The following is a 23088-nucleotide window of genomic DNA, read 5'->3' as shown; positions in this document are numbered from 1 at the left end:
AAATAGACTTCCAGGAAGTCCAGGAAGCTCAGAGAGTCCCAAAGAAGTTGGACCCAAGGAGGAACACACCAAGGCACATCATAATTACATTACCCAAGATCAAAAATAAGGAGAGAATCCTAGAAGCAGCAAGAGAAAAGGAGACAGTTACCTACAAAGGAGTTCCCATCAGACTGTCAGCTGATTTCTCAAAAGAGACCTTACAGGCAAGAAGAGGCTGGAAAGAAGTATTCCAAGTCATGAAAGGCAAGGACCTACATACATCCAAGATTGCTCTATCCAGCCAAGCTTTCATTTAGAATGGGAGGGCAGATAAAGTGCTTCTCAGATAAGGTCAAGTTCAAGGAGTTCATCATCACCAAGTCCTTATTATACGAAATGTTAAAGGGACTTATCTAAGAAAAAGAAGATAAAAAACACGTATAGTAAAATGACAGCAAACTCACAATTATTAACAACCATACCTAAAACAAAAACAAAAACAAACTAAGCAAACAACTAGAACAGGAACAGAACCACAGAAATGGAGATCACATGGAGGGTTAGCAACAGGGGAGTAGGAGGAGGAGAGAGGGGGAAAAAGTACAGAGAATAAGTAGCACAGATGGTAGGTAGAAAATAGGCAGGGGAAGGGTAAGAATAGTATGGGAAACGTAGAAGCTAAAGAACTTATGACCCATGGACATGAACTAAAGTGGGGGGAATGTGTGTGGGAGAGGGTGTTCAGGGTGGAGGGGAATGAAGGAGGGAAAATGGGACAACTGTAATAGCATAATCAATAAAATATATTTTAAAAAGAAGCTGGGACATGGCATTAGGTTGTAGGGGTGTTCGCAGTTTTCTGGGGAGTGGTGCTTGCATCTGGTCACTTATGTGGAGACATTATTCAGAAACTGTCTTGCTCATCAAAACTGTAACCGAACATAGTTCTGGCTGCCTGCCAATTGGAAAGCCAATACTCCAGAGGCAGGTTTCAGGGGCAGGCAACCTAGAAGATGGGGGACTCTCCTCTCAAAACCCAACCTCACATCTTGGTATAGGCAAGGGATTTTTAAAGACAAGAGTGGGACAAGCAGAACAAGAGATCAGGGGAGGAGACTGTGGATGTGCTGATAGTGTCCTTAGTGGTCCTGATAAGGATCTTTAATGTCAGACCCTGGAACTGAGCACTGACAGCCAAATGCCTGCAGCTGGGTGATCTCTGTCACCAGAAGCCGTGCTCAGGGCCGTTTCTTCTATAAGCAGGAAATGGAACTACAGGTACTTGCAATATGCTTACAAAGAAACTGTTAGTAGAGTTATTACTAAAATAACAGTTATTTTTGTTTGTTAGTACATCTTACTCTGTTTTATGGTAAGTCAGAGTTGTATACGGTTTTTATTCCATTACACCATGAAGCTCAGAATGCTCTTAGAAGGAAAATGTTATTACAATTATTCCCAAAGACTACAAGTCCAGAGGCATGTATTCTCATTTAGACACAAAATACATCCACCCTTAGCTAAAATGTGTTAAGCATTTTCTGTCAATTCAAATATAAGGAGTTGGAAGTGTTAGTGGATTTATTTTAAATTTTAACTGTTGTTCAAGTGGATTTTTTAAAAAAAAATTTATTTACTTTTCAGAGAGTAAGGGAAGGGAAGTAAGGGAAGGGAAGAAAAGAGAGGGAGAGAAACATCAACATGTGGTTGCCCCTCGCATGCCCCATACTGGAAACCTGGCCTGCAACCCAGGCATGTGTCCTGAGTGGGAATCCAACGCTTTGGTTCTTGGTCTGGCACTCAATCCACTGAGCCACACCATCCAGGGCTAACTTCTTTCTTTCCTCTTTCTCTCTCTCTTTTTCTTTCCCTCCCTTCCTTCCTTCCTTCCTTCCTTCCTTCCTTCCTTCCTTCCTTCCTTCCTTCCTTCTTCCTTCCTTCCTTCCTTCCTTTTGAGATTTTATTTATTTTTAGAGAGAGGAGAGAAAGAGAAACATTGATGTGCAAGAGAAACATCAGCGGATTACCTCTCACATGCACCCTACTGGGGATGTGACCCACAACCCAGGCCTGTGCTCTGACTGGGTATCAAACTGAGGACCCTTTGGATAGTAGGCTGGTACTCAATCCACTGAGCCACACCAACCAAGGAAAACTTTTGTTTTGTTGTTATTTCTGATTTTGCGTATCTTTCTTCAAGATTTCCACATGACCTCCTGGCATCATGTCTTTTGTTGATTCAGGCCATATGACATGTGGCTCCTTCAGGCAGAACTGGGGGAGGTTGCTCAAGTCCCTAACTGAGGGGAATCCTGTCCTCCGGAGTCCTCCTGTTCACAGATGAAATGAATTGGCCTGGACACAATCTGTGGGAAAAGGGGCTGGCAATACCCTCTAGAGGAGAATGCCCCAAGCCCTTCTCCAAAACAGCTTTTATTGGGATCGGTATGTACAGGCATATACAGCATACATGCATAGCTCATCAATCAATGTCCAAAAGCTATAGTTATAGAACAAATATTATCTATAGATAACAATTGAAGAAACACAGAGATCTGCCTCAGGTCAGGGTCTGTTAGACATGCTGACACCAGATGGTTGTTAAAGAGTGTTTCATGAGATAAAGAGTTTACTCCTCATACTTTGAACTTAAACGTCTGGTTTATATCAATGGGGCTATAGAAAAGCAAAGCAAGCTTCAAAGGATACAATGCATTCTCCATGGTGCTGGCATCAGGTCATGCCTGCCTCCTACCTTCCCAGTTTTCCAGTCATCTTGCAGGCCTCTCTCAAGGCCTTGCTTGAGCAGGGCCACCATCTCCAATACCACACAGAGTGAGCCCAATACCTGATGTTATTTACCCTGCCCTAGTTGGATACACTATGTGAAGTTAATGTAATAAAACATACACTAATACTTGAGCACACCTGTGCCTGATGCAATCAGAAGTCTCAGCTCTTTCTAGTCAGCAGTGTGACTAGAGTTGAGACAAACTTCATTTGATGCCTCTGGCTTAAATTATACATTTTTTTTTTTGCAAACAATGAAGTATATGTTGAAGACCTCAAAGACACACAGTTACAGGAATTCAGTCCAGAAATTGCATGTAAAGTTCCACACCAACCAAATGAACAGGACAGTAAGGCTAGTCACACTGGTTTATTGGTTCATTATTGTATATTGCTATCTATTAAATATGCAATAGCAATATTTCAAAAATAATAATAATATATACATTAATTTAAACATAGTTTATGGATTAAAAATGCAAACAGTCACTGAGTTGCATGCAACCATTTTGCAGGTGGCGGGGGGGTGGGTCTTGCCTTCCTATTGATGAAAATGCATTATCTCTGAAGCTCAGTAAAGCACACCACAATAAATGGGGTATGCACACATTTGAGAATCTGGGAAATTTTACCAGACAAGTTACCTAATTACCCCATCAAACATATGACATATGTCTTAAGAATGTAGTATAAACCTTTAAAAGTAAAAAGTATGCATATACAAAATACAGAAAAAATACATATATAAACATAAATGGAAGTCTTTTTATTTGTAACTTAAATATCAGTTAAGCAAAATTAATTTTTGAAAAACTTGGAGAACTGAATTGTGACAAAGTTATTGGTATTTCTGTTAGTGTGAAAATGAGTTTGTCATAATAAAATAGTACTGTGAGTTACAGACATTGTACAAGATTTATAGGTGAGATGATAAGTGTGGCATTGTCAATGCAGTAACATTAGAAACATATTCAGGAATTATATTTAGAGCAAATGAAGAAGTACATATATATAATGAAATTTGGCCATGTTTAGCTGAGAATTCTTTTATATACATTGCATGAAATATTATAATAAACAAGAAATTATGAGTTCCCCTGGCCAGATACTCAGTTGGTGAGAGCATTGATCCTACATATCTGGGTTGTTGGGCTCAATCCCCCATCAAGGCACATACAAGAATCAACCAATGAATGCATAAATAAGTGGAACATTAATTGATATTTCTCTCACTTCCTTTCTTTCAGTAAAATCAATAAATAAATGTAAAGTGAAATTTTTGTTATGCATACCTATAATTAAATATTAATTCTGTAACAAGTTTTTTCCTATTTTAAAATTTAAAGGGCTTTTGTTCCTGCTTCTCAGTTTGTAGTAGGTGTTGATGTCTCTGTCTCAACTCATCTTTCACCAAGTAGATGGGCTGAGGTAGTTGCATATCTTAGAAAATTGAAAAGTTTATGACACCATTGATCCAAGACAACCCCTCAGCCTGGGGAGGGTCCCTATGGGATTCCTGAAAACTTGTGGGATATGCTCTACCAGCCATTCAACTAATTTCCGCTGACAAAGTTGGCAGACCAAATGAGTGCCACGTACAAAGATACAGGGACACGCATTAGTAGCCCTCTCAGTTTGGTGGTGGGAAGCAGTTTTCTTACCTCTACAAGAAGAATAAAACTGTTTCCAGCCAGGGGACACAGCGTACACACGGAAGACTGCCTACCACCAGAATCAGATAACATTTTCACAGCAAAACCTTAGCCGAGACAAATATCTAAGGAACAGGATGCAGCTGAACCTGCAGATGCTGCCTGAGAACACCAAACAGAGAGAGAGAGTAAACGCATGTGCCTGTGGAATAAGTTCCAGGGACAATTTGGAGTGAGGCACTTACGGGAACAAACTTAAAATCCATGAAACTGAAGTTCATAGAGACTGGGAGTAGAAACAGAAATAACTTTCCCCAGTTAATAAAGATGCTTTACTTGTGTCAGAGCTACAAGACGCTGAGTGATGTGTGAACCTAGAACATTATGATAAAGCTTTTGACTGCATCCCCATGCAAAGGAACAAGCCCCTGTGAAGCATCAAGCATCTTCTACACACTCACCACCCCAGACAACCTTGTCATCTGAGAGCTGGGAAATACCCAGGGAATATGTTGCCCAGTGACGCCAACACTGGTGAGCTATGTAAACTCCCTGTTTTCCTGGAACATTGTTGTCCAGTGAAACAAGTGTGAGCTCTTCTTTGACAAGAGGCCCAACTCTGACTTTGACCTTCTGACAGTGAGTGAGAGAGCCACTGAGACCTTTAGAATGAAGGTAGTTCAATTTGCCCTGAAACATGGCCATGGAGTCAAAGTATGTCAACCACATCTTCCCTTAAACCTAAGTAGCCTAAAAGCAGATGAGGTAATTAGTAAATGATTGTTTAAGAAATGAAACATCATATCATGGCTTTCCTTTAACTCCTCTCAATTTCTAAGCTCACAACTTACTATTTTCTAAGTTCACTATTTTTCTTAAGTTCTCATGAATGAAAGACTCACACTTTGTAAGTAGAATTTCATGGTAGCCAAGTTTCCAGCAAAGCCATAGCTCAAGTTAATTCTCTCACTTCTTAGAACCCAGTGTCCTTTATCACTCTTTGAGACTTACCTGTTCTCAGGCTTCATAGAACATTTTCTTGTAGCTATTTAAGTAATGCTCATTGTATAACTCCATTAACAATTTTAATACTGTTCTGTAGTTTGCTCACTCCATGACATTTTTTGCAGAAATAGACTGCAGTCCCCATGCAGAAACTGTCACTGCATTTATGGGTAAAATTATGATCATTTCCCTGTCAAGTGGAGATATTTAGAAATCCAAAACACTTATCTCACATTCAGATGCTCACTTTCCAATCCTTTATGGATGGCACCATTGCAGTCATCCTGATGCCAAATATAAATTTTGTACATAACCATTATTCCCAGGTACCTGCTGAATGACCATCATTGAAGTCTCCCTCCTGCAGTCTCCATGCCTAAGTCAGAGTCTCCCAAAGAGCCCAAATGGCTAAAGAACCTCTTTATCAGTGGTTTGAGCTTTGAAACATTTGAGGATCTGAGGAGCCATATTGAGCAATAGCGAACACTCACAGACTGTGTGATGATGAGAGATCCAAACACCAAGTGCTCCAGAGGCTTGGGGTTTGTCACACATGCCACTGTGGAGGAGTTGGATGCAGCCATGAATTCATGGCCATATGAGATGGGTGGAAGAGTTGTAGAACCAAAAAGGACTATTTCAAGAGAAGATTCTCAAAGAAGTGGTATCCACGTAACTGTGAAAAAGATTTGTGTCAGTGGCATTAAAAAGACACTGAAGCCCTGGCTGGTGTGGCTCAGCAGATGGAGCGCCAGCCTGCAGACAAAGACCACTGGTTCAACTTCTGGTCAGGGCACATGCCTGGGTATCAGGCCAGGGCCCTGGTTAGACACATGAGACAGGCAACCAATCTATGATTCTCTCACATGTTTCTCTCACTTTTTCTCCCTCCATCGCCTTTAGTATAAAAAAACCAATCTTAAGATAGGATTGTCATTTAGAAGTCCCATACTGCGAATGGCCACAACTGTGAAGTGATAAAAGCCCCATCTAAACAAGATGGCTAGTGCTTTATCCAGCCAAGGAGGTAGAAGTGGTTCTGGAACCTTCAGAGGTGGTCATGGAGTAGTTCTCATATAAGGGACATTGGTTGTGGAGGAACCTTTAGTAGTCAAGGTGGCTTTGGTGGCTGCTGTGGTGGTGGCAGTGAAAATGGTGGCACTGGGGATGGCCATAATGAATTTGGTAATGATTGAAAGAAGTTCGGAGGTGGTGGAAGATATAATGATTTTGGCAATTATAACAATCTGCATATTTTGGATGCATGAAAGGAGGAAACTTTGGAAACAGACATTCTTGCCCCTGTGGTGATAGAGGCCTACACTCTGCCAATCCAGGAAACCAAAGTGGTTGTGGTGGGTCCAGTAGCAGTAGCAGCAGCAGCAGCAGCGATGGCTGTGGCACAGGTTGTAAGTACTGCTTGGAAACAAAGCTTAGCAGGAGGCGGGGGAGCCAGAGAAGCTACAGGTTACAACAGATCTGTGAATTCAGCCAAGCACAGGTGCTAGGCTGCAAGACTCATGTTAATGGGCAAAAACTTGAGGACTGTATGTGACAATTGTACAACAGGTTAGTTTCTGTTCCGTGGAAAGTGTAAAGCATTCTAACAGTTTTTCAAAAGACTTTATTTTTTAGACAGGGGGGAAAGGAGGGGAAAGAGAGAGAAACATCAATGTGTGGTTGCCTCTCATGCACCCCCTACAGGGAACCTGGGGGATGATTCAGACATGTGCCCTAGACTAGGAATCAAACCAGCAACCCTTTGATTTGCAGGCCGGTGCTCAATCCATTGAGCCAAACTAGTCAGGGATGCATTCTAACAGTTTTAATGTAGACTTTTTACACCCATGCTGTTGATTTCTAAATGTCATGCTCTGATAAAGATGCTGAATAAATGTCTTTATTTTAAAAATTACTTTTTTTAGAGAGAGAGGAAATGGGAGGGAAAAAGAGGGAGAAATGCCTATGTGAAAGATAAACTTCGATCAGTTGCCTCTAGCCCATGCCTCAACTAGGGACAGAACCCACAACCTAGCTATGTGCCCTGACCATGAATGGAACTTGCAACTTTTCACTTAATGGGATGACACAAAACTACCTGAGCCACACTAGTCAGGCCTAAATATATTCTTTTAAAATGTGCTGTGAAAGTTAGTTTACCTGAAAGCTATTTTGGTAAAATACCCAAAGACTGTGAAGTTAGAATTTCTCCAGAGTGATGCCAGGTTTCACTTGAAACTTATTTACAACTTGCTTAGGCACATAAGCCATTGTCTTCAGAAAAGTTGGTGTGGTATAATTGATATACTGTTTTGTGACCTGGAGTTTGCCATTAAAAGGGTCACCCAAGCAGTCATGAAAGTTAATGTGGATTGTTGACACATCCTATGCAATACATCTAAATTCAATTATGGCACCTGGTAAAAATATAGATGGCAATCAAGTCTGTGGATCATCCATTAGGATGTGTAATTAGTAAATGATTTAATATCCTCTTAAAAATACAAATACTGAATGAGACAGAGGGTTAATATTCTGAGTGTCTATTAGACATGGTGCCAAGTCATCCACTTGCTTTAGGGTTACCTAGTATGTACACTCCGGGTTTTCTCTACAAATGTGTCAAATAGTGTTGCTCTCATTGCTGAGCTAAAACACAGAACCTCTCCACGTTCACTGTTAAGAACTTTGCTTCCCAATTAATAAAGATAATGAGTTATCAATTTTTTGAGTACATATTCATATCTATGGAAATTGTTGGGTATGCATTTTGATGTTTTCAAAGCATGATTTGCAAACAGGATTCTGTAGTATTTTAATAACATGTCTTTATGAGAGTGAGTGTAAAAACTTTCTGTGGGATTTAGTGGGACAAGTCACACCAGAAAAAACACGTCAATGAAATACAAGTAACAATATAATCAAGCATGCAATGCAACTTAAAGCTTAAGGCTGGCAATGATTTTAGAGTTCAACAAGAGGAGTTTCAACTGGCCTTACAAATGACCTGACACCTGATCTCTGCTTAAGGGTCATTAACTGTACAATAGTATTATTCTCTTTAACATGACCTATGCTTAATTTTTCTCACATACATTCTATCCTAAAAAATGTACTTGTATGTATCCGATAGCTGGGAAAGCCTGTTTGATTTATGATTAAGTGATGAGTTAACATGAAAATGACATCAAAATAATGCTCTAAAGTCCCAAGGTCACTTACAAGGGCTACTCAGGGCTGCTTGCTCAGTCTGTTGAAAATGCAAAATCAGTAACACTTACAAGGGCTTTAGAGATTCAGCACTAATCTAAGGCAGTCTACTGACAGCAGTGAGGATGGAACAAGGGGAAACGGGTCATTTTTCAGTGTCCACCCACATCACCTGGTACCTTTAAATGGACTGTGTTGTTTAGGGACATATCATGAAAGCAGATTGCAGGTGTTCCAGACTCACTCTCTTCTCTGAAAAAGCCCGGTAACCATAACTCTGCTAACTGAGCTTCATAGAGATTGACTCAGCATGATTTGGCCAATTGGCCCCTGTCTGGAGAATCAGGAATAAGAACCTCAGTTGTGGCCAGAGTGTACTAAGCATTGGAATGAGGGCTTGTGTTCAGAAGGACTATGTTCCTACCCAAAGATCTCTGGTGCAGATACAGGGACACTGGAAAGGAGAATGTGGCTGCTGAACATGCTCAGGGCTTCAGGGAATAGAGGGTGAGCAACACTGTCTCCTCCAGCCAGTCCTGACAGACTACAGGGTCAAGTGCACACTGAGTTTCCTGTATGAAAAAGAGGTGAACTATCCTCCAAGGAGATAACAATACTACATAGGTCTCCAGCATCACTTCTAAATATGTGCCAGGTATCAGGTCCACCTGTCCTCAATACTGCAGAGTGCATGTCAGCAACATGTACCAAAAACACTCGATGGGTCAAACTGATGCACCACATTCACCACAGTGGATAACATGCAGGAGTGCCATGCAAAAGAAAGTGAACATGCAGAAAGACTCTTCCCTGAATTACTGGGGTCTCCTTAGTTCTGAGCTGTTATAAACTCAAAAATAAATAAATTTAAAAAATTATAAAATAACAAAATGCAGATGAGGTTTAAAGTAGTTTCCCCTGGAAGAACCACTGGAAATGATATAGTTTTCCCACAAAGACTCTGAGCCAGATGTTAAACACTTTAAGATCAGGAAAATGTGGAAAATTCATGATAATTACTGTTGGGGACCACTTTGTGAAGTATTGGAAACTGTAGCCCCATGCGAGCAAGGCCTTGAAAGAGGCTGGTAAGTCTCAATCAGAACACAGGGAATGCAGGTGGCAGGTACATCCCAATACTAACACTGAGGGTTCTGGTGGGAAATCAGGTCTGAAGAATGCATTATATCCTTTGAAGCTTGCTTTGCTTTGCTTTGCTTTGCTTTGCTTTGCTTTGCTTTGCTATAGCCCCCTTGATATAAACCAGATGTTTAAGTTCAAAGCATAAGGAGTGAACTCCTTGTCTCATGAAATATCGTTTAACAACCATCTGGCATTGGCATGTTAAACAGACCCTGACCTGAGGCAGATCTCTGTGTTTCTTCAATTGTTATCTATAGATAATATTTGTTTTCTACAACTATAGCCTTTGGACATTGATTGATAAGCTATGCATGTATGCTGTATACCCCTGTACATACAGATCCCAATAAAAGCCATTTCAGAGAAGGGCTCAGGCCATTCTCTGCTAGGGGGAATCTCCAGCCCCTTTCCCACCAGAACAACAGATTGTGTCTGGGATGACTTATTTTCATCACGAATGGGAGAAACTTTGTGGAATGGGGCCTCTTATAAATTACAACAATTAAAACAGCTGTAACAGTTGAATTTACCATTTAATTTGCTGTCCTCCTCCCTTGCACTGATTACTTAATATGCCATGGTAGAGATTGTCCCAGCACTGGTGCCAGATTTACAAGTTTGAATCCAGCCTCTTGAACCTGACATTTGTCTACTGTGTGACGATGGAAAAATCCATTCTTATTCCTGATCTTGATTTCCCCAGAAATATAATAACAGTTATTAATCCCCAGGGTGCATTTGAATTAAAAAGAAAATAATAAAAAAGCAAATCCTCCTCTCTAAAAATAAATAAATAAAATCTTTAAATAAAAAAAAGCAAATCCTGCAATACTACTGCCTATAAGTGTTTACTGAATTTCATTACCTCTACTGATTCTCAAAAGGGCCGTGGTTAGTGCCTTCATTGATTCGTATCAGTGAAGTGAGTTCTGGGAGATTTACTGTCACCCACAGATGCCCCAGTAGGGTAACAATACTGAGATAACTGCAGTGTAAACTCTCTCATAATAATAGAAAGTACTGGTACAACAAAAAAACTTGCCACATTCACTGGACACATAAGGCCATCTCCTAGTGAGAACCCTCTGATGACAATGGAGGTGACTGATACAAAAAGGATTTCCCGCATTCACTGCATTTGAAAAGCCTTTATCCAGTGTGAACAGCTCAGTGATGACAAAGGCACATTCAATGAATTCATAAGGTCTTTCTCCAGGGTGAACTCTCACATGATGAACTTGTAGGCTAGAGGAAAAGATTCCCTCATACATGATACACATAAGGTCTTTCTCTGGTATGAATTCTCTGATTAAAAAGGACAGAGCTCCAAGTAAAAATTTACAACATTCATTGCACTCATAAGACCTTTCTCCAGTGTGAACTCCCTAATGATAATGAAGAGCAGAGCTAATGGTGAAAGATTTCCCACATTCACCTCATCCACAAGGCTTTTCTCCACTGTGAACTCGCTGATGTCTATGGAGGGCAGATCCACTGGTATAAGATTTCCCACATTTACCGCACTCATAAGGCCTTTCCCCAGTGTGAACTCTCTGATGTCTGTGGAGGTCAGAGCTACTGGTATGAGATTTCCCACATTCACTGCACTCATAAGGTCTTTCTCCAGTGTGAACTCTCTGGTGAACACGGAGGTCAGAGCTTCTCTTAAAAGATTTCCCACATTCATCACACTCATAAGGTCTTTCTCCAGTGTGACCTCTCTGATGACATTGAAGGGAAGAACTCCAGGAAAAAGCTTTCCCACATTCACCACACTCATAAGGTCTTTCTCTAGTATGAACTCTCTGATGGTAATGCAGAAGAGAGCTAGTGGTAAAAGATTTCCTACAATCACTGCACTCATAAGGCCTTTCTCCGGTGTGAATTTTGTGATGCTTACGGAGGGCATAGCTACTGGTATAAGATTTCCCACATTCACTGCAATGATAAGGCCTTTCTCCAGTATGAACTCTCTGATGAACATGGAGGGAAGAAATTCTGGAAAAAGACTTCTTACATTCAAAACACACAAAACACTGTCTTCCTGTAAATAAACTCTGGCCCTCAACAAGTGTGTCACCACAGCCAATTGTCTTTTTACATTCTGTTTGGGTGTAATGATATTTTCTATTTTGAGAAGTCATTCTAATCTTAGAGATTTTGTTTGTCCTGTGCATGGTTTGTGTACCCAGTTGCTCAAGATGTCTAGAGCTGATAAGGAAGCATGTTTCAACCTGATGAGTGGTACAAGGCTCCCACAACGCATGGGATTTGCAGGTCTTTGCAAGTGAGACCCTATCCACACTGCTTATGAAACAATTCTTTTTTATGTCTTGCTCCTGGTGCTTGTGTTGGTGTGCACTGAAATAAAATGGTTTTGCACATGCCCCACACCTCAGCAGTGTTGGCCTTTGTTGTGTTCCCTGCTGGTCAACCAAGAAGAAAATATGCCTCAAGATGAACCCACAACTCTCACAGGGGTGGCTCTTCTGGGAAGACAGTGATGACTTAAGATTTTCAACCTTCAAGACTCTTTCAGAAACATTCTGTTCAATGGGTGCTTCCACATCCTCTGTTCCACAGCAGCAACCTGAACAAAAATAAATGCTAGTGAAGTACATACTGAACTGTAGGGAATGGATTTTCTTATCACAAATTTGCATCTGTAATAGCTGGCATGATTCTATGTGATGATTTTTAAGACAAGTGAGACAGACTCAGAAGAAGTCCCTCTGGTCAGTAATAATGGGCACCCCATTAATTGAAGAACACTAGCACATGACGGACACAGGAACAGAGGCTGGGTTTACAAACTGTTCCCCTGATAATGCTGCCTGCAAAACCCTTCCTACTGTGATGTAAAGTTGTGTAGAAGAATATGAATGAGTGTAAAACCATGAATATCAACCGAAGCAGAACAGATACTGTGGAAGGTTTGTGTAGATATATGAGCATACTTCAAGGTGCCACAGACATTGATTGAAATGGGAAAGCACACCAAAAAGACTTCTCAAAGAAATGGTTGTGTGGTAGAGGTGGGAGAGGCAAAGATTATCCATGGTTGGAAGTCAAGATAGAAATGAAAACTATTAAAAGAAACAAACTGGCAATGTGCCAGGACCGGGAAAGGACAAGTAGATTAAATTATGGCCACTGGCAATGGTGATAAAATACAGTTAAAGACAACATTGCCCTCATTATGCTTTAACAAAGCCTTGGAATCAAAATCTCCCCCAATGCCAGACTCCTGTGAACCCTATCTGTCATGGCTAGACAATATCCCTCTGTGATACACAAAAGACTCTTTCAGTTCCCTCCCCAATGACCAGTTATGTGGATGATGCAACTCCAAAGAGAAAGCAGAAGAGATGAATAACCAACACTGTTGTAGAACAACTTTGCACAAACAAACCAAAAGAAAAAGATCTATGTGAATGATGACAGCAAGATGACAGAAAAAAAATATTCCCCCTTTTTCTATTTAGACAATTATCCATGATAAATAGCATCCTTTCAGGAAAGGGAAAGAGGCTTAGCATACCAGTTATTCCCAAAAGCTTCAAAGTAGAGCATAATATAAAGAGCTATGCAAAGGAATAGCAGGAAAGACTGGCTTAGCAAACATGGTTAGATTCAAAACACAAAGGTAAGAACTTCTAGAAGACACTATCCTTGTGCTACTATTGACTCTACTGGCCTGTTTTGTGCCACTAATGATTTCAAAAGACATTGCCAAATATTTGAAAAACCACAGCCCTGGGCACTGAGTACCCCTTCAATCTTAACAATGCTGACCTAGCTCATGGGGCAGCAAGAAGAATGGGAAGTATAGCTTGTCATCACCTAGCAATGATGACACACCACCTAGCAAACACCCTTGTATGCACATGTAGATAAAACTACCCCTCTAAACATAATTGGTTCTTATAGTTCAAAAAAGTAACTGCTTCATCTGTCCTGAGTGGTGTGGCTCAGTGTATTGAGCACTGGACTGCGAATCAAAGTGTCACCAATTCTATTTCCAGTCAAGGCAGATTTCTAGGTTGTGGGTCAAGTCCCCGGTAGAGGGCATGCAGGAATCAACCACACACTGATGTTTTTCTCCCCCTCTTTCCCCCTACCTTCTCCTCTCTAAAAATAAATAATAAAATCCTTTAAAAAGAGTAACTATTTTGTCAAATATCAGACATGAACACTAAGAGAAAGGGATATATGAAATAAAAATCACAAAAGGAACATCACAATTTTAATGTGAATTAAACCAAGAAAACTGAGGTATGTGTATTGCCAGAAATATAATTCAAATAATCATTTTTTTAAACTTCTATGAGGTATGAGCAAAAACACATGGAACTCAATGTGATGAACTAATAAATATGGGAACAAAACATGGGAATCAGAGAGACAGAAATCATAAGAAAGTATGAAACAGAAATTTGGGAGTTGAAGAATACGATGAATAAAATGAAAAATGCAAGAGTTTCAAGGGCAGTCTAAATCAAGGAATAAAATGAATTATGTCATCTCTGAGGCAGTTTAATTAAAATCATCCATATAAAAGGAAAAAAAAGTGAAGACAACCTGAATTTTGGAACACAACAGAGATAGCCTAAATTTGCATTATGGGAGTCCCAGAGAAGGTGAAAAAAAGAAAATGAGAGATAGATGGGAAGGGTGGAAAAAAAGAAGTGTAAAAAATGACCTAAAGATTGACTTTAAAATATGAAAAAGAAAGTGAATGGCCATGTTCAAGATCCTCCCAGGTCCTTGTATAGATTCGATGCCAACAGGAGTTCAGCAAGACACATTATAATAAAAATGTAAAAAATCAAAAACACAACAAAGATTGAAAGATCAAAGGGAATACAAACTGCTTATGTAAGGACAACACTCCCATAAGGCCATCAACAGATTTCTGTAAAGAAACCTTGCAGACTTGGAGAATATCAAATGGTATATTCAAAACACTGAAAGAAAACATCTGCAAACCACAATACTTTACTCAGAAAAAGTCTTCCTCAGAAATAACAAGAAAAAAACTCAACCAAAAAGACAAAAGGTAAAGAAGTTAATTTCCACTCATCCTGACTTACTAGAAATGCCAAGAAAAACAGATGTTTCAGCTGAAATAAAGGCATACTACATAGAAACAGGAAATGTACCAAACTGTAAAACCCTCTGGTAAATCAGCATATGTCATCAAGTTCACAATACTAAGACAGTTCATTGGTGAAGTGTATGTTATTTAACTCTATTGTATAGGATGAAAAGAAAGTATAGTAAGAATAACAATGGTGACAATAATTTGTGAAAAGATACACAACGAAGATGTGAACTGTCACATAAAACATATAAAGGGGTAGTGTGGCAGAGTTTTTGCATGCAAGTGAAGCTGTTTTCAGGTTATGATAAACTGTTAAAAGTATGAGTTGTTTTATGGGAGTCTAATGGAAACCACAAGCACAATCCTGTGTACCACATGCACAAAAGGAGGAATGAAAACATACCACTAGAGAAAAGGATCAAATCACAAAAAGTCAGCAAGACAGGAAGGAAGACAAAAGAGGAACTACAAAAGAGGCAGAAAACAATGATAAGGTGGTAACAGTAGGTTCTTCAAAAAATTCTCCAACCTAAAGACAGAGTGGCTTAAGGGATAAAAAACACAAGACAGAGAAGCATTGGAGACCTTGCTTCCTGGCTCTTGTCATCAGTTTGCCTCAGATACATACTGAAAAATTTCTCATGATGGGTGAAAAAGGTGAAGGGATTAAAAATTACAAATTGACCCTGGCTGGCGTAGCTCAGTGGATAGAGCGCGGGCTGTGAACCAAAGTGTCACAGGTTCAATTCCCAGTCAGGGTACATGCTTGGGTTGCAGGCCATGATCCCCAGCAACCGCACACTGATGGTCCTCTCTCTCTCTCTCTCTCTCTCTCTCTCTTTCTCCCTCCCTTCCCTCTCTAAAAATAAATGAATAAAATCTTTAAAAAAAAATTACAAATTGGCAGTTACCGAATAATCATGGGGATGTCAAGTAAAGCACAAGGAATGAAAGGATAAAGTTGGCACCATTTGCAATCATGGCGCCATTTGCTGAACAGGCCTATGACATTGTTAAACGTGACTGCCATTTTACTCTTCTGAACTTAAGTCCCAAGGACTGGAAATGACTGGAAAGCAAGAACAGAAAGTGACTAACCACTCCCCACAGCCACAGGCAGCAGATAACACTGGAACAAACTGCAGCCCCAACAGCTCAGGGGACACACAACGGGAACCCCCGCCCTTTTTAAATCCAATTGTAGTCCAATAAAAACTTAAAGCCCCCACCCCTTAGTACTGGTGCACCTCTCCACAACTTGCCTTTCTCCTTTCTTGGTGAGTGAATAAATACTTTACTCTTTACATTTTCTTTTCTTTGTGAATTCTTTCACAGCCCATGTTACTGACCACCCTAACAGGGGATAGAGGCAATAGCACTCTACTAATTATGTATGGTATCAGATGGGCGTGAGATTTATTGAGATGATCACTAAGTTATACAATGTCTAATCATGAAACTAATACAAAAATGTATGTCAATTGTATGTAATAATAAAGTATTCTAAATAAATAAATGAATGAATAGATAGATAAATAGATAGATAGATAGATAGATAGACAGACAGACAGACAGGCTTGACTGGCTTCCTTGTGTTCTAAAAAATAAAAAGTCCCTGCATGACAATATATGCTTCTTCCAAGAGACTCATTAAATCTTTATGGACACAAATACACTGAAAATAAAGACATGTAAAAAATATGCCGTGCAAGTGACACCAAAGAGAGCAGGAGGATAACAATTGTAATTACTATGCACCCAAGCACAAAGCACCTAAGTACATTAAGCAAACAATATGAGATCTGAAGGCAGAAAATGCAATGCAACAGTACTAGACAACTTTAAATATTCCCCTTTCAACCATGGGTAGATCATCCCATTTGAAAGCAATAAGGAATTATTGAAGTTTGAAAACACTATTGAGAAAACAGAACCAAAAAGTATATGCATAGTAGTTGATCCAGCTATGGACAAGTGACTCAGTTAGTTAGAGCAGTGCCCTGTGCATGAGTAAGTAGGTTGTGGGTTTGAACCCCTTTTAAAGGCATGTACAGGATGCAACCTATGCATTCTTCTCTCTCACATTGATATTTCTACTTCTCCCTCCCTTCTTCTAACAATCAAAAAATGCTTTTTCTCACTAATCAATGAAAAATCTATTCAGATTCTGACAACAACTGATGTCGAATCCTTCCCTATGAGAGTTCTGTACAGCAGGTATTGGGGCTGCAGGGAGAGTAGGGGGCAGTGCAAGCAACCAGTCCTGCCATGTCCAGTATCTACTCAGAACACTGGGTAAGCAAGCAGTGCCAATAGTTCACATGTGGGGACAGAGGGCTCCCTGGGAACAGAGGGCAGAGGGGAAATGCAAACCCTAGTCAAGGTCACTGGGAAAGAGTGAATTTTTTAAAAATGTGAATTAGTTTATTAAAGTTTGGAGCAATGAAGCAAAACAAAGGACCCCTGGAGACAGGATCAAGGATGAGCCTGTTAGGTGGAATAAGGCAGGGAGGAGGAGGGAAACATGTCTCACCCACTACCTCAGCAATCCTGAGCCTGATCCAATAATATTGCCAGGTGTTCTGAACATCACAAAAAACACCATGCTATCATGAGAGGGGGGTAGTCCTTGAAATTCTATGTAGCGTTTCCACTAGCTGGGTAAGAAAGCCTTTGAAAACTGTGCTTTCATCCCAAGGCCTGGAAAAAAGGTAGCAGGGGGTCCACAGAGAAGGTTCATAAAACAGGTTAGTTAATTGCCTGTCTCTGGTCATTTTCTGTTTTATGTTGGGTTCCTTAGTGCTTATAGAAAGAGACCACAAATAACTTTGGGAAACTACCTCAACTTTAACTAACTGCCTCCTGTCATGGTTTACAACAAGATGGCCAAATGTGGTCTGAAGCACAATAAGAATTCTGGTTAACAATCCGTCTACCAATAGCTACTTTTGGGTAGTCATGTCCCCCCTGGGGAAGCTGGCACCACCTTTAACAGTCAATCAATACGTAACTCTCACCCCCATCCTGTGGACTATGTAAGTCCTCAGGACAAAGGACCTGATGCTTTTTGCCACCCTTCCTCTTGCTGCCCTTACCTTGCCCTGCCCTCAACCTATGCCCTTCACCCCCAACTCAGCAAGACCCATTTTCTTTCACGAGAACTTATCACTTAGTACACTCTGCTTGCACGCTAGCAGACTGCTAATCTGTTTCCTTACTGTGTCAGAAAGAAGAACTGAGTCTCCTTTAACAAGCTTAAGACCAGTTGCTGCTGTCCATTCCTCCCTGGATATAAATCTAGTCAGGACCCTTAGAGCTTAGAATAGAAGTAAACTGCAACTCTGAGGAAAGGGAGAAGGCAAGCTGAAGAAGAGTATGATGGGAGAGTGATTATCTTACCCAGTGATGATATAAGAGCATAGTTCTCCAGCATCACATCAAAGTACAGGATTTTCTGAGCCTTATCAAGAAAATGCCATTCTGTTCTGGAGAAATACACAGCAACATCCTCAAAGGTCACAACAACCTGTCAGAATGAACACAAATAATATGGAAAAGTGTGTCTAAGACTTCACAATTCTACTCTTCACCAAACTCAAAGTCCTGTAGGGCCCTTAGTTGGGAAAGTAAGGGCCCAGCCCTTGGTGCCAGGAATGCCTACTGTCTCATCACGGTCTCATTAATCACTCACATCGCCCTCAGCAAAGGTAGGCAGAAAAAGAGGAAGTGGGGTAGATAAATGCCATCTAAACTTGGGGCTATTCCAGCAGGCCCCCATCCTATCAGCTAAGCAATTCCACTGAGTGTCCCAGATCATGCCTCCAAGACACAGCCAAACATGCTCTTATGTTTCACCGTTAAGTCCCAACACCAGGTACCCAGGACCACGAGGTCACACTTTCTCTGGCTGTGCACACCACTGTGTGATCTCTGCCCCCTTCACATCTTCACCCTCAGCTCTAGGTTACACCCTCAGCTCTACCACATTTGCTATAACACAAAAGAGCCACCAGTTTTGCTTGACTCCTACCTTGATCCTTCCTCAGATTTCCAGATCCATGTGTTCAGCTGCTCACTAGATGTTTCCACTTCCTGCTCTTTGAAATTTTTAAAATCTTAACAAAAAGGACCTTCTGATATTCTCAAAGAGAATTAACCTACTATCATCTTCCCCAGTCCAGTTGATGGAGACTCCGCTGCTTCTAGCTGCTAGGACCAAAAACACTGGGATGGTTTTGAACACTTTCCTTTCTTTCTTGCAGCTGCAAAATCTGAAACTCTACTTGCCCTTTTTAAAAATGGAAGGGGGAGGAAGAGGGTATGAGGGAGATAAATGGTAATGAAAAAAAATACAATAAAAAAATAAAAGATGGTTGGCTGGCGTAGCTCAGTGGATTGAGCATGGGCTGCGAACCAAAGTGTCGCAGGTTCAATTCCCAGACAGGGTACATGCCTGGGTTGTAGGCCATGGCCCACAGCAACCACACATTAATATTTCAAAAAAATCTTTTAAAAATAAATAAAAAATAAAAATAAAAGATGGACCAAGAATCCAACCTTTTTTCCTACCTCTGAGGCCCAACTCTGGTCCATCAGCTCTCCTCTGGATCATAGAATTCGCGTGGTCCAGGGCTCCATGCCTCCTCCGTTAACCCCCATAATCTGTTTTCCACTATGCATCCAGGTGGAAACTGTTACACTCACCAGAGACCAACTCCTATGTCTTATGCAAATGCCCCAATAACTCCATAATAGATAACCAAATTATCGTTTGGCCATTTTCAATTCTGATTCTCAATCCCCTTGCTCCTTGCTGTCAGGAAAACTTTTTTTAAAACTTTTAAAGAAAGATTTATTCATTTTTTTTAGTGAGAGTGGAAGGGAGGAAGGAGAGAAACATCAATATTCAAAACAAATATTGGTTGCCTCTTGCATGCTCCCAACCAGGGACCTGGGCTTAACCCAGGCATGTGCCTTGACTGGAAATTGAACCAGAGACCTTTCACTCTGTGGTAAGCCATACTAGCCAGGGCAGCTCCTTGTTTTTAACACAAAGGAGACCTGAGATACCTATTCCCAGCTCTGTGGCATCTCCAAGTATTTGCAGGTACAGGTGTACCTTCCCAAACAACCTGCCTTAACTGCTTATACTGGTTGCCTGTGTAGACCCGAAAAAACGAGGACACAAACTGAACCCAACCACCTTATGGGAGCCCTCCATGATGGCCCTACAAAGTGAGAGACCAAAAATACCCCTCTATATGGCCTGAACTTAAAACTTTCTAACTAAAAGTGAGACACAGTAGTCATAACCTAGGTCTGTATCTTTCCTGAGGAAAGTGAATTTTTTACCTTAACTGAGCACATCTTTGTATTTTAGCACTTTTGTTAACATACCTTTGGAATGTCAGGATAATTTCCTTTCTTCTTACCCAGCAGGGCACAAACACTGCACCAGACAAGAGGCCAAAAAACCACTGAGTTATTATTGTATTAAGTAATTAAATATTAAGTATCTTATGTCCACCAAGGTAAAAGAACATTTTTACCTTTTATATAATATCAGAGTTTCCCTCGTTTTCTCCTGCCTCTCTAACTTATTACCAATGGATGTCAAGTTCCCCACTTATGTCTTTCTTTTTTACTCTAATGTATAAAAAGAAGTAAATATGCCATTTTCCAAAACATTTTCTAACTCTGTTGAGATTTTTTTTCCTGGCAATCTTCATCAGTTTGTCTAAAATAAACATTAAGAAAAAAATCTCTAAAGGTTTGAATGTTTTTTACATTGACACCAAAAATAGGAGCACCTTGATATTACCTGTGACTTGCACTCAAGATTGGGGTATCCCCAGGGCCCCACTTCCTGAGAGCTGGAAAACTGTCAAGGGAACAGTCTAACTTAGACACCATAGGTATTGTCATCACCAGGGAGGGGCTGGGACACCCTTTCTCTTTCAATGTCTGGTTTACATAATGGCTTTCAACTTCAGAACCTGTGCGAAGAAGCAGTCAACCACCCATCAGCTCCTGGTAAGGTCTCAGCTGTATCCCGACCCAGCCCTGGAGTCTGGGGACCTTAGGCCAAGTGTCTCCTCACTGAGGCCTCTTACTAACCCTGTGACATGAACAAGGGGTCCTCTTCCGGTGCCTCATTGTCTTCACCGTCAGACTCCAGTCGCTTTTTCTGTCTCAGGAGAATGTAAAAAGCTTTGAAAACCAAGACCCAGACTGTGTCCCCTCTCGGTTCACAACCTTCTAGGGCTCCCAGGATCCTCAGAATGAAGTCGCAAATCCTTTGCCTCCCAGTTCGTACGTGACTCCGCCTCAAACGGTTTAAAGGAGACGTAAGGTCCATCCCAGTTTGCGGGTCTTTCAGGGTCAGCAGCACCTCAGCTCCTCATCCTCTCCCACCCCCTTCACACCCCGTGTCACCCACGAGCGCCTCACTTCCCGGGCGGGCGCCGGGGACCAGGCTGCGGGACAGGGTTGCAGGACACAACGCGCGCCCCGCACCTGAGCTTCGGGCCTCGTAGAGGTGAGCGGTGAGGGCCCGGGTCGCGCACTCACCTCAGCTCCGCGCCTCAGTGCGGCCGCAGCCAAGGACTCCGTGGGCGGAGCGGAGCTGGAGCAGCAAACCAGACCGGGGCACCGGTCTCCGCGGTCCCCATCCTTTACCAGGGGCCGGGTCACCTGGGCGGGGTCACAGAGCCTCACAATCGCGTTTGTGACGCGGGAATTTATTGCCACCGCTCAGCCCCCTCTGACCGGTAATTGAAAGAAGATGCCCACACGTAGAAGGACGGAAGTCCCGCCCGCTTGCGTTTTGCCCCGAATGAAAAGCCTTTTCTGAACCCTCATTGGCACCCCTGCATTGGAGAGTCATTGAAACGGTCTGACTCTCCAGCCAAGTTGCAAACATGGGAAAATTGTACTATACTTTTATTTTCCATGGAATAGCGGGATAGCATCCTGATCTAATCAATCCTTCTCCCCTCTCTGAATGAGAGCTCTTAAAATACTCAGGATCCACATACTTGTCATTTTGGTGTGCTTTTTTTCTTGTTTTAACAGCACCTATTCCCTTAAAATTTAATATAACATAAAATATTTTCTTTTTTACTACTTGGCTAGCCTTTCAGAAAGGCTTTGAAGAAGACGGGTTGCAAACACATTTATTTATTCATTGATATATAACATAGAATTAGAAGAGCCTCTGAATCAGGTGAAATATAATAATTACTAAATGATTGTTGATTAAATTAAACACGATGCCATGTCTTTTCTTTGACTCTTCTTAATTTTTCTGCTAACAACTTGCTATCTTAGTCACTTAACTATTTTTTCCTCGAGTTCTCGTGAATTAAAAGGACTCACATTTTGCAGAAACAAGTTCATAGTTGCCAAGTTTCCAGGAGAGATACAGCTCAGATTTAATCTCATTCTTAGAAGTCAGGGTCCTTATTTGCCACCCATTTTGTCTTACCTGTTCTCAAGCTTAATAGAGCCTTCTCTCTTCTAGCTCCATAAGTAATTCTCATTGTATAACTCCATTAATCAACAGGAATACCTTTCTGTAGTTTAATCTAATTCTTTTCTGCAAAAACCCTGCAGTCCCCATTCAGTCACTGTCAATGCATTTTCAGCAGAAATGATCATGCTGTCCAGAATAGGTAGTAAAATCTGAAATTCAAAGCCTTTACCTCAGGTTCAGAAGCCCACTTTCCACACAATCATGATGCCAATGTCATTCCCATTCTGGCAGGAAATGTAAAATTAGTAATAACCAGTATTCCCAGATATATATCATATACGAAAGCTGGGATAGACTATATATGAAAAACTCCATGAAGAAATGTCATGTGATAAAAACAGGTGAATTCACCACTGCTCCCTGACAAGGAGATCTGATCTCTAAATCCAAAACCATTTTCTCAGGTTCACATTCCTATTTTCCACACATTCTTGGATGCAAACAAATATAAATTGGCTATTTAATTATATTCCCGGATATATGTCATATACTTATAAAACAATAAATGATGCCCCAGAAAGTTTTTAAAGAATTGTTACTGAGGAAAACAAATAATTTCTGCAATTGGAACACAAAGACAGACAGTCAGATTAAATAAATTCTGAGGAACTAAAAGGCATGGTGTCATAGAATCCACTTGTTTTAGGGTTACCTAATATCTCCCCTCC

The 23088-nt window shown here is 40.9% G+C and overlaps 2 protein-coding genes across 5 annotated transcripts in view; both read right to left on the bottom strand.

Moving 5' to 3' along the window:
- LOC114511525 (zinc finger protein 345-like) overlaps positions 1 to 19253 on the bottom strand; it is a 101211-nt gene extending 81958 nt beyond the window's left edge. Inside the window, exon 1 of the mRNA XM_036013389.1 lies at positions 18286 to 19253. Coding sequence (XP_035869282.1) covers positions 18286 to 18306 — 21 coding nt within the window. The 5' untranslated portion in view covers positions 18307 to 19253. The remainder of the gene's footprint in view (positions 1 to 18285) is intronic.
- The window catches only part of LOC114511481 (zinc finger protein 345-like), a 447937-nt gene that overhangs the window by 368436 nt on the left and 56413 nt on the right, over positions 1 to 23088 (bottom strand). The gene's annotated exons all lie outside the window — the stretch shown is intronic.

Source organism: Phyllostomus discolor, chromosome 12 (assembly GCF_004126475.2).
Source record: "Phyllostomus discolor isolate MPI-MPIP mPhyDis1 chromosome 12, mPhyDis1.pri.v3, whole genome shotgun sequence".
Classification (NCBI taxonomy): Eukaryota; Metazoa; Chordata; class Mammalia; order Chiroptera; family Phyllostomidae; genus Phyllostomus; species Phyllostomus discolor.
The sequence above is the reverse complement of the archived record's forward strand: the minus strand, read 5'-3'. Positions and strand labels throughout refer to the sequence as shown.